Below are 12,668 nucleotides of genomic sequence, written 5' to 3' on the forward strand. Positions count from 1 at the left end.
ATTGTTCTATCCTGTGTTGTTGTCTGATAGCTTGGAACACAAATAAATGAAACTGCCAGAAAAGCACAAAATAAGATTCATGGCTCTTTTTAAAATAAAATATCCCCCTCTAACCCAAAAACCTCTAGATTCTGGTACTAAATACATATCTCATTTTTTCCTTAGCATCTCATTATATATTTTGAAGTCACTGTGCCAAAAAAGAAAAATATGTTACAGGGAGAAGAAGAGACTTAAAAAACGTACAGATAACCACTCAATGAGTCAGAATAGGTAAGCACCGCAAGCAAAGTGCTCAGGGGAATTAAAGCTGAAGGGAGGATGGCAACATGCTCTTCTGGAATACTCAGGAAGTCTAAAGAAGCATATGCCATGCACGACGATCTACACCAAGCAATTGGGATTTGAAAATACATGGAAAGGGTTCGGCCTTGCCCTTTCTATTGTTTGATACTAATGCCTTTTCACCTGATGTAACAACCCATTTGTTGATTTCTTTCTTCTATATTTTAGCTTTATGAATTATTCACTAAATGATTTTTAGTGAGTTCATCTAGATGAATTAATTGCTATTTTCTTCATAGGCACATTTAAAAACTGTCACCTTCCCTCATACTCATTCTCTGGTTGTTTCCAATTGTCCCTTTCCCTTTAAACAGGCTGCACAGGAGTGCAGGACGGCACGTTCATTTCATGTGTTCCTTGACTCCACACGAGGTAAGTTACTGCACAGGTTGATTAAAGGCTCTCGTGTTGCACCATTTCCATTATGAGCTTGTTTCTCCAAGCAAACTGGGATTCCTAATGTAAGGGCAGGAGCGGTGTGGTAGAGTTTCTCTCTTTCCTGGTGAAGGTCTGAGGTGTCTGCACCTTGATGTATCCATTCCTGAAGGAAAAGCCAGTGTGTGCAGACAGAACTAGAGCTTGGGGTTCAGATGAACACAGGGTGCTGCCGAAGAGCAAGCTCGAGGATCCTGGGCTCCCTTCCTCCTCGGACCTCGTGAACTACTCACAGAAACATACCTGTAACCTACAGTTAAGGTCTGCGACCCGGAAGCCCACAAGCTGCTTCTGGCACCTTCAGAGCCACTGCTACACACCAGGGTGCAAGGCTCACTCGTTCCAAGATGCTCTCTGAGTCTTCATCTAAATGTTCCTCTTCAGAGGAGGCCTACAGGGGCCATGCAATTTTCCTAGGACCAGGGAAACACCTCCCTTTTCTTAGAATGTCGTGGGGGAAAAGAGGGACTTTCCTGGGACTGAGAGCCGGGATTCCCTGTCCAGGACGTGCCTTTCTCATTCCACCCAGCAGAGGTGAAGGCAACCACCACAAGGGAGCTGGTGGCACCTTGGAACACCCCTCTTCCCAGATAACGTCCGGAGCCCCGGAATCCACTAATGAGCTCGCCCCCATTGGTTGTCCCCAAGGCACCCTAATGCCGTCACTGTGTTATGCTAATGAGGGGGAGGCTCATTGGCTGGGCCTCCAGCAATAGCTCGAAGGACCGGTGCGGGGAGAGGCGGGTTGGCCGCGCCTGGGGCCGAAGCCCACCGCCTTTCATTCCACCCTTGGCTGAGCAGTGCCCGGTGCACCTCCGCCCATCCGAGGAGGCTGCGGCTGGGGGATGCCCGTGTGGGAAGCTCTGGTCTCTGCCTTTCAGGAAAGTGCCTGGCCATCACGCGGCTCTCACGCCCACCACCTGCCCTCTTTTTAGGCACCTCGCGATTTTTTCCTTTTTTTTGTCGACGAAGTAACTTTTGCATTCCCGCCTCCCCCCTGGTCCCAGGGACCAGAGGCGGTGCTGAGCCTGGGGGCGGTTCCTTGGCAGCGCCGGTTCTAGTCGGAGCCAGACTTTTGCTCCTGGGCTCCGTTTGCATCATCCCCATCACACCCTCCGGGAAAAGGAGCCAGCCCCCTTTCCAGCCTCGGCTTCCGGCCGAGCGACCCCTCCCCCTCCGGGTCCCCCAGCCCTTCTCCCACCTCCCCACACCCCAAGACTACCCGTCCACAGCCGCGTTCGTTCCCTCTCTCTGCTCTCCTCTGTCCCTTGCTGGATGCTGCCCGCTTTTTAAGGATGGTAGATTTGGAAAGCGAAGTGCCCCCTCTGCCTCCCAGGTACAGATTCCGGGATTTGCTCCTAGGGGACCAAGGATGGCAAAACGACGACAGGTGAGTGGCGTGGTGCAGTGTTCCTTGAATACTGCTGCACAGGAACAGAGGCTCAGGGGGCTGAAGAGGGGATGGAAGGGGAGGAAGGAAAGACAGCCAGAGAGGGAGACTGTGCCACTGAGGGAGTAAAATCTTTACCTCTCTCCATTTTGACTCTGTAGAGCAGTTGCTGTGGACAAGGAACTCTTTTCTTTACCACTTTCTTAATTCTTGCAACGCATTTATTGCATATTTCGAGATTTTTTTGTCTGTCTGTGCTTTCCTTGGTTAAGTATTAGGAAAACAATTACATACACACGGCACACAGTGTCAGTGAGAATCGCTTCTCATCCTTTTCCTTTGGTGTAGCTAATCCTTCTCATAAATGCATCCAAGTTGATTGAAAAATCACACCAGAAACTTAAAATCTTCTGCACCTGGTACCTACTCTTCATCAGTGTCTTCTGTTTGCCACTAGGTAGTTCCTGCTGTTTAAATATTTGGAGTTTCAGGTAGGCAGGTGGTTTAAATATGTAACAGGTAGTTAGTGAAAACGGGAGCCACCAGAATAGAAAATTCACTGAACAAGTGAGTGTCAATAATAAGGTTTGTGTAGCATGGTACAATCTTTCCATAGTTAGTATATATTATGCTCTTTGTAACCTAAATAATGTATGTCTCAAAATAAAAACTTAAGTTTCAAAGCTGGAATATTTATTGCTAATAAAACATTGCTCACGTGTTTTATGAATGACATTACTGCTTTGTGTAGGCAAACTTCCAAGATTGTCTTGACTGTTTCAAAAGCCCATGTTGTTTTCCTTTGAGTCTTGTTTTTTTCTAGAATGATCATTTAATGTATCGCATGCCACATTTTCTTGTTTTTAAGTAATATATGTATAACTAAGCTCTCTGATCAGTTGAAATGAGTCCCTGAAGTTCAGGTGGGCATCAATGTTCTACTTGAATTAGATGGAAGATCCATTACTGGTTCAATCTGAAGATCTCTCTGCACTCACCACCACCTGGCAGCATGCCTTCTGCTTCCCTTCCCCTTCTTAGTGCTAACTCCTATATGCTGGGGACTTGTCTTGGACTTCCATTGGACCAAAGATGGTCATCATCCTTGATCTCTCATTAATAACGGATAATGGAATGGATGGATATGTAGAGGTACTATTCCCACTGAATCTCTCTTCTTGGGAAAAAACATACATGTTGTTTAGGAACCTAAAGGACAAATACCGGAGTTATTGGCCAGTATACTTATAAAAGAAGGTATTCTTGTTAAGTGAAGATACTTAAAATGCATATGTGAGTTTATATTGTTAACAGACATTGTAAGATAAACTGTCTTGACCTAGTGAAATGACTGGTTGAATTCAATGTAGACTTCTAGTGGTTGAATTTACCTTTCTTTCAGGACCTCAGGATCATGAGATCTAGACTAGAATAGAAACCTGCATTATAGGAAGTACAGGGTAGGTTGAATATGTAGAGCATACTTTGGACACAGTGGTGGTAGAATTATCTTTTTTCAACTATATTCAAAATGTTAATTATTCATGTGATTAACCTGTTTTCTAAAGATGGTGCAGACATATTTTAATAATGAGGAATTTGGGTTAGTTGATGACTATCAAAATGAGTCAGTGCTACATTAAAAAAGTTTTGCATGTTCATTTAAAATTTGAAAAATTTTTTAAATTAGGTTTTAAAAAATTATTTAATTTTATTTTAGATGTATGAGTGTTTTGCCTGCATGTATGTAAATGAAGAGGCCAGAAGAGGTGTTGGATCCCCTGGAACAGGAGTTACAGGTGGTTATTAGCCACCATGTGGGTGCCCTGCAAGAACAGCCAGTGCTGAGTCATCTATCTAGCCCCATTGAAAATCTTTTGCCAGCACAGCACAACTTTAACTTAAAAATCAAGTCACATTTCCCATTTCAATAAAGTACTTAACATTGTTCAACCATATTTAGATGTTCAACCATTTTAGAAGATTTAACTAATCTTGTAACTTTGTAAAAGTTAATATCTAGTTTGGGTTCGTAGTTGTCATTAATCTTTGAAGACAAGATTCTTAGAAGCAGAGAGACCAGATTTTAGTTTTTTGCTTGTTCCTTTCCTAGGTGAATGCCTTGGGCAAGTCATTTTACTATTATGAGCTTCAGTAATCTTATTTTAATAATGAGCATATGTTATTCATAAATATCTACCTCATAAAATTGTGACAAGAAAGATGTGGTGGCTTAGCACTAATAGCACTAAGAGTGTCAAGAGCATTAACTGGGCATATGCCACCTCATTCAGCCCTTGTACTGTCCCTGAACACCAGACAATTACTTTAGTGACAAATAAACCAAGATTCTGGAAGATTGCACACTTGGTAATATCTCTTACCAGAATAAAATAACTCAAGATAACTCAGGTGCAGTTGTTTATGACTCTAATTCCTCCAAAATCTCTTGAAACAAAAGGAAATTCTTGAGCTTTTCCCAATTTGGTCCATTTGGATTTATAAATATAATTTTATGGCACTTAGCATCATTTAAATTTTCATTAAATGTTGGTTCCCTTTAGTTCCAGTTCATAGTTATGGTTGTTCCTCTCTCCCTTCCTCCTTCCTACTTCCTCCTTCCTCTTTCCTCCTCCTCCACTTCCTCATCCTCCTCCTCCCCCTCCTCCTCCTCCTCACCCCCTAATATACTCTAAGTAAACCATGCCATTTGTCTTTAATGAGTGCATACATTCCACTTTTCAACTAAGTCTGAGTAGCAGACTTACTATACTCAGCCATCTTTGTGGGCTCAATTCCTATAGAGTTGAGGAAGAAACAGCTTTTTATATAGGAGTATATAGACTGTCTCAAGCAACAGATACATCAATGGCTCTGTTCATGTTGTTTAGGCTCCTTTCTATGAATAACTTTTTCATGCCCCACTAGTAAGTAACTCCAGGAGCACAGTAAGCTTGGGTGGTGAAGAGGTGCCTGGAGTGCCACTGAGCAAAAAAGGAGTTACTTTTTAAGTACATTAGCACCTTTCTCCTTGGTTGGGATACTTTAAAGCATGTTTACCTTATTGTGTCCAAGAGGACAAAGTTTGCATTGCCCACAGAGGTGACTGGCTTAATATTGCAAACTTTATTGGCTTCTCAGTCCTGCTGAGCGCTGTTGTCTGTGATTGATTTCCAAATAAACCTCTTATGCTCCAACCCTATTTCCAGGTTGGTTTCTGAGTAAATCTAAATCATGATGGCCATCTTCTTTATTTAGAATGACATCCTAGAAATGATGGCAGACTTGATGGTAGATGCTTTCTACTTTGTTCCTCACTTTTAAGAATTTTAAACTAAATCTTAGTAGGACACGAAGAGGGCCTGTTAAAGAATAAAGTATTGATTTGATGATCTTATTAGGATACAGAAAGTAGTCCACATTTGTGGCTTGAAACTCACTATGCATTCCAGGATGACCTCAAACTCATGGCATTCCTCCTGCTTCACCATCCCAAGTGGTAGAACTACAGGCATGAGTCATCATACCTGGCTTGACAAAGTGTGTATTCTGTATCAGATTTTCTGTGACATAACCTTGAATGGATGGGTCACCTAAATTTATACTATGTAATCTCTTTGTAGGTAATCTTGAGGCTACCACTTCCAACACATGTATGTGTAATATATGCAATGTATATGTAGTAGATATGATTGCGTATATATTACAAGTGTGTATATATACATATGACTAGTTATCTCAGTGTCATCCTTATATAATCTCTTCTCCTTCATTTATATATAATATCCTTTCTGAGTAGAAGGTGAGTCTGCCCTAGTAGTACTGAGAAATGTGGATGGCATTAGTTCTGTGTGTGCATGAAATCAGTTTGAGAGCTGCCAGATGATGAGAAAGTTACTTTTGCCTTGGGAATGTTCGTTGTATGTTTAACATGTATTTATTTATTTGACATCCTGTGTATAAAATAAAAATCTATTTCAAATGGTTTGTATAAATGCATTTGACATTAAACTCTCATTTCAGCTAATATTTGAAAGCTTTTTCTATCTCAGGGTCTCATTAAGATACAGCTAAGAAAAATGTATAGAGGGATATGAAATGTTACTTCAGTGTATGGATATAGTTGATATAGTTAAAGGTGAATTTATTCAAGAATATTATTGAACAGTTGCTTATATCATGAGTATGTTTTCAAAGAAAATCCACTTTAAAATGTAAAGAAAACCCTGCATAGTTGGTGGATATTCAGAGCATTGACTGAAAATAAAGAAGATGAATTGACTTTGTAAGAGATGGCTCAGGGTATTCAAGCCATTTGGAATATAGTGTTTAGAGTACCCAGTGACTTCACTCTGGCTGAAACTCTCGTATTAGAGACCAAGTAACTAGCTTCCTGTGGAAGTCTTTCTGTGATTCTTAGACTCATTGAATTGCTAAGAGCCATCTTTAATCTTTCTGTGATTTGTAAAACAATAAAGATTTGAGTATTCTCCTGCAGTTAGACACTGGTAAGACTAATTTAAAGATTTTCAGAAAGTTAATACTTGCTCTACTCTTTCATCATGACTTACTAATTTCAAAGTTTGGAACACAATGCACTTGATGTGGATATATTGTCACAATTCTAATTACTGCTAATGGACAATTCTCAGTTGTAGTCAGAAAGAGTAGGCCACTTATTTAATTAAGACCATTCTTGTTTTCAAAAGTCAGGTCTGTTATTTCAACTACAGTAATTTTAACTATATTCTTCCTGGCATTTAAAAGTAATGCAAGAAAATCCTCTGTGATTAAAACCATAAAAGGAAGTGAACAAAGAGTACAAGTCAATAAGAGAACAGTTTAAGAGATATCTACAAAGTTGGCAAACTATTTGAATAGATTATGGAGTATGAAACTTTATTATACTACAAAATGCACTACTGTATATAATAAAATTAAATAAGAGGAATGGATTTTATATTACCGTATAGAACATTTTGTCACCAACTTATCTTCCATAATAAATTATATATTATTTTGGGCAGTAGTCATGTATCATAAAATATTCATTTTAAGTTTTTAAATTCACAACATTAAATACAGTTTAGTATGTGTGTATTGCCTTCTTATGGGTAAGTGCACCGATGTTGTGCAGGGCCCGTGGAGGACAGCAGAGACTGTGGGATCTCCTGGAACTGGAGTTATGGACAGTTGTTAGCTGCCATATGGGTGCTAGGATTAGAACCCAGGTCTTCTGCAAGAACAGTCAGTGTTCTTAACCACTGAGGCATCTCTCAAGCCCTCTTATTTATTATTCTTATTTTATGTGTATGAGTGCATTGCCTGTGATTTTGTGTGTGTGTGTGTGTGTGTGAAGTGCACTTGGTCATGCAATGCCCTCGGATGTCAGGGTGTCAGATCCCCTGGAACTGGAGTTATGGATGGTTGTTAGCTGCCATGTGGGTGCTAGGAATCAAACTTGGGTCCTCTGCAAGAGTAGCCAGTGCTCTTAACTGCTGAGCCCTCTCTCTAGCGCCGAGTTTAACAATATTTTGAGTGCTGTTAAGTACATAAAACATATTTTTTACTCTTTAATTTATATTTTATTATTAACCACATATGTATAGTAGCTATAAAATTTATAATCCAGAAAAATCTTGATTTTCTTAACAACATCAGTTACACAAAAGAAATTACTACAAATAATGCAATTAGAAATTCCAAGCTGAAGAAGATATTGGTGCAAAATCTGACTTTTTTTCTCTCTTTTTTTGCATATACTTGTTTGAGTGGTATGTATGCATGTGTGCATGTATGTGTCCAGTGTGGAGACTGGAGGCTGATGTCTCCTGATTGTCTTCCTCATTTGTGCTCCACTTTTATTTATCGAGGCAGGATTCTAGCAGGCCCTGGAACTTTGGGTTATTTTGACTGACCAGCTTTCCCCTGGGATTCATTGTACCCACCTCCACTGTCCTAGATTATTGGGACTGCCACATCCATCTTGCTTTTATATGGGTGCTGGGACTCCAACTCCCATCCTCAGGATTGCATGGCAAACACTTTAGCCACTGAGCCATCTTCCTAGCTCCGAAACTGATTTTAAATGTGCCTAACGCAATACATGAAATACACCAAGAAATACATCAATACTGCCATTTTTTCAATGGTTACCAAAAATTCAGACATCACTATTTTACATGAACACAGTGTCCTTTCACTCTGGCAAGCTCTTATAATGAAATTGGAATGTGCTGAGGAGATCAGAATACAATACTCTCATTTTCTATACATCATACTTATCATCCTGAAAGTATTACACTTTCCTCTAAGCAGTTAGTTACCTGCAGCTTCAACTTAGTCCTGAGGATGGATGCAAAAATATTTTCTGATGAGTGATGAGGAAAATTATTTAAATTAATGGTAGCACCAAAATTATTAAAGTATTTTCTTTCTCCCTTCTATACTAGTATTGCAGCTCAACTTCTGCTGAAATAGGTTTGAGAAAGCTGGGCGTGGTGGCACAAACCTTTGATCCCAGCATTTTGGAGACAGGCAAATCTCTGTAAGATCAAGACTAGCCTGGTCTCTATAGTGAGTTCCAGGCTAGTTGGGGCTACATAGTGAGATGCTGTCTCAAAAGACCAAATACCAACCAACCAACCAAACAGGCAAAAATGTAAAAAAAAATCATGAAAGGATGAAAAATACTGAATACAAACGAACACTAAATGGTTTAGTTCTTAATTACTGAACTAAAACAAAAAGTAACCTAACAATGCATATGCCAGCATGTACCAATAGCTAGATCACCTTTTTGCTGAAGTTGATACTGAATGCATTATGAATGATAACAGATGTTTCCATTCATGTTTTTGTTTATTAATGTTTCTAGAAATTGGTACATCGTTTAGCCATTCCTTCTTTCTGCCTTCCCTCCCCTTTCCCTCTCATTCCCCTCCCTCCCTTCCTCCCTCCCTCCCTCCCTCCCTCTCCCTTCCTCTCCCTTCCTCTTCCTTCTTTCCTTTCTATTTTCTTTCTTTTCTGTAGAACGAGGTCTCTGATCTCTATAGATAAAGCTGTCCTGGAACCTCTAGCCCAGTCTGGCCCCAGCTTGCACTCCTCATTCTTCTGCTGTCTTTGTGTACCACCATGCCTAGCTTTAGAGTATTTGAAGTATCAGATATCAATCAGGTGGTTACAGAGCATATACAGATATTATGAACTACTGAGTAGGGTAAATTCTTAACAATTTATTAGAGTTATCATTGCAACTTCTTTTTAAAAGTAGAGTACATATGAGTGTCAGTCATCTTATCAAAGAAAGAATATTAGACAACTTGGAATAAAAATGAAATATAAGGCAATTTATCTTTTATATTCCTTTGAAATCCATTATGGCAGAAGTTAATGGGTTAGAAAATTGATACAGTTGATGTAATTTTTTAAAATTGTCAGAATAGACAAATATTGTGGCAGGCGAAAGGAAATTCATTTGCTGCTGCTTTGAGATGGTAGGATTGGACAAGTAGAGCAGGTAATAGGGTGATTTGGGAATTTTCCAAATAAATTTATGCTGAGATTAGGCGCTAAAGATATAAATTATTAGGTGAAGCAGGAAACTAACATTTCAGGCAAGGAACATGTCTAAAGCGCCAGTAGGAAGAGAAAGCAAGATATCTTTTAGGAACTGAAGAAAGTTAGGGAGCAGTTGGATTATGGATCCGGAGTTCAGGAGAAGATCTGAACAGGGAAATATGTAGTAGGGCTTACATGGTCTTCTTGTTAGCTCTACAGAAAACAAAGACGATAAGGGTGGGACTGAAACATTGGGAAAACTTAATCCTCAATCCAAAGTCACAGTTGATTGGATGCAAGTGAAGACAGGCCTGAAGCCCCTTCACATTGATTGTTCTTTTGGCTGAAGTGGGATGAATAAGTTGGGCCCCAATATTTCCTGTTAGAAATATTAGTGGTAGTGAGGTTTTTAAGTTATCCACAAATAAACATGCACATTATGCATAGATGTATAGTAGTAAAATAAAGTACACAAACGTGTCAAGAATTTAATCCATATGTAATTTTGTTACCAAAAAATCATTGATATTGACAACCTCTCTAATATTTTATATTACGTTCTTATAGTTTTCTTAATTAAATTTTGTGCATTAGTGAAGAAAAATATGATTCCTTGGAAGTAAAGATTCACTCAAATGTCTTGAATTGAACCAAGTCCTCTCTCTCCAATCTAAAGCTCTGTTAATGGCATTTAGCCTCATGATTTCCTGCATCTGGGTGTTGGAAGACCTTGAGCCAGTGGGTATTTGATCGCATTCCTCCTATGTAGAGAAGTGCCGATGAGCAAGCTTGAAGCAGATGCATAGAGACCAGGGCTTTGCTGGGGAAAGGACAATGGCAGCAATAACAAAACACTGGAACTGCACTGGGTCCTCTGCATCGGCTTAGAAACGGAGAGTGGTACAGGTTAGAAATCTGCCCTTGACTCCCCAGTAACTGGACACACCTAGAACAATCTGATTCCTGACGAGAATCTTAGCTGTCAGGTGACTTAGGACAGAAGGAATCGCTTCACATATGTGGGGAAAAAAACATTTCTGTAAACTAAATTGGCAAATGAGCCAGTGATATTAGATTTATTTATCCTTGTCACTGGGAAGTAGAGATGGCTTGGGAGTTAGAGGTGAAGAGATTAGAATCTGGAAGGCCCTAGTGCCTTGGAAGACATTAGGGGAAAATGTTTTGGTTGTGGGGGCAGAAGAGGGTCAGAAGGAAAGAGACAAACCAATGAAATTTCTCTCCATAATTTTGAACTGAACTTCGAATTGATCCTATTTATCTTCATCTTCTTGACAAATAGAAGCAGTGAAGAAAGCAGAAACAGAAACCCACTGTCAAGTTTATCTTATCTCAAGGCCAGTGGCTAGCAGCAGATCTGCCGTTCATGACCCCTCTCCTCTTCAGAGTCCTAGCACGACCCTCATCCACACTGTGCTTTTGCAGTTATGGCACGACTTGAAAACTGAGAACCATTTCCATCTGCAAATGCATTTCTTGAACTCAGAGTTACATTACTTTCCATTTCATGGTACATAAGTATGCTTAAGAAATGGACATCGGGTACAAAGTCAAAAGAGAGAAACCAAAACAAAACCAGTGAATCTAATAAATAAAAGCCTGCTTGTTCTTGGCTTTCTTACACTGGATTTACATGGAATCATAATGACAAATTGTTTTAACAAGGGCACACTCAACCCTTCTTGTAAATTGCTGTGTGAATAAGGATAAAAGCAGATTAGCACATTTCAACCTTTTTTAACTCCCTGTGGAAAAACTCCTAGATTGTCCATGTATTGCAAACAACCAGTTATTAACAACTAGGGCCAGATGTGTGGTTTAATAATGGACAGTCTGCTGTCTCAGGTCCATCAAAAATTGAAATAACACTCAGTCCCCTAGGAATCAGAGAGGGTGATCAGCAAACTGCACAGGTACCATCAAGGAGTGATGTTAATGAATTCAGTCAGTGCTATGCTATGTGGTGATTACATTGGCAAATTAGAAATGGAGTTTTTAGGTTTTGTACCTTGACTAACTCCCCAAAATGAGTTCGTGTGCTATTTTACATATTTCTATTGAAAATACAAACTGTAAAAAGAAAATATTGAATTTAGTGTTTTTCATAAGACAGTGAACATTTACAAAGAACTTAGTATGTGTCAGACACTGTGCTAAGCATGTTATGTGCCTTATTAATTTTTATATCAACTTAGAGGGATTGTATTATGCTTTTCATTTTACAGATGAGTCACTGATGCTACAGAAATACATACATTGTTTCAAGGTACAGGGAGAGAATCAGAATCTAATTGTGCTTAGCAAATTTGCTTATATCATAACACAAGTATGGCTCAATGTTCTGTAAACAACAGAAAGGACAAAATATAACAAATATAAAGACTTTCAGGCTGGAGAGATGGCTCAGTGGTTAAGAGCACTGGCTGTTCTTGCAGAGGACCTGGGTTTGATTCCCAGCATGTACATGGTGGCTAACAACTATCTGTAACTCCAGTTCCAGGGGATGCTACGCCCTCTTCTGACCTCAGTGGGCATTGTATGACATGGATGCACTAACATACATGCAGGCAATACACTCATACACACAAAATAAATAAATAAATAAAAATTAAAAAAAAGACTTTTCAAGACAGAAAAATCACCAAGTTTTGTGTTCTCACAGGCCAGTACTACAGGGATTAGCTCAAGAAGAAAGTTAAGGGTCTTTTTTTCCCTTTGTTGTTGTTGTTTTGGTTTTTCTTTCTGTGATTGTTTTGAAGTTGATAATATTTCTTAAGGTAAAAATCCTCCCTTTTTCTTTAGATTTAGAGCACTGTTCATTTGATAGTCTGGAGGAGGAAGATTGAAATTAGAAATTAACAACCAAGCAAAGATGTATGTGTGTGTGTGTGTGTGTGTGTGTGTGTGTGTGTGTGTGTGT

The 12,668-nt window shown here is 39.5% G+C and overlaps 1 protein-coding gene across 3 annotated transcripts in view; it reads left to right on the forward strand.

Moving 5' to 3' along the window:
• Window positions 1-1,846: 1,846 nt before the first annotated feature.
• The window catches only part of Kcnt2 (potassium sodium-activated channel subfamily T member 2), a 405,448-nt gene continuing 394,626 nt past the window's right edge, over window positions 1,847-12,668 (forward strand). For 2 of the 3 annotated variants that reach the window (XM_008831577.2, XM_029562800.1), the window contains exon 1: window positions 1,992-2,170. In XM_008831577.2, the coding sequence (XP_008829799.1) occupies window positions 2,076-2,170 (95 nt within the window). In that variant the 5' untranslated portion in view covers window positions 1,992-2,075. Of the gene's footprint in view, window positions 2,171-12,668 lie in introns of all 3 variants that reach the window. The other variant, XM_008831578.2, reaches the window with a different exon arrangement.

Source organism: Nannospalax galili, unplaced genomic scaffold (assembly GCF_000622305.1).
Source record: "Nannospalax galili isolate Female #2095 unplaced genomic scaffold, S.galili_v1.0 scaffold955, whole genome shotgun sequence".
Taxonomy (NCBI): domain Eukaryota; kingdom Metazoa; phylum Chordata; class Mammalia; order Rodentia; family Spalacidae; genus Nannospalax; species Nannospalax galili.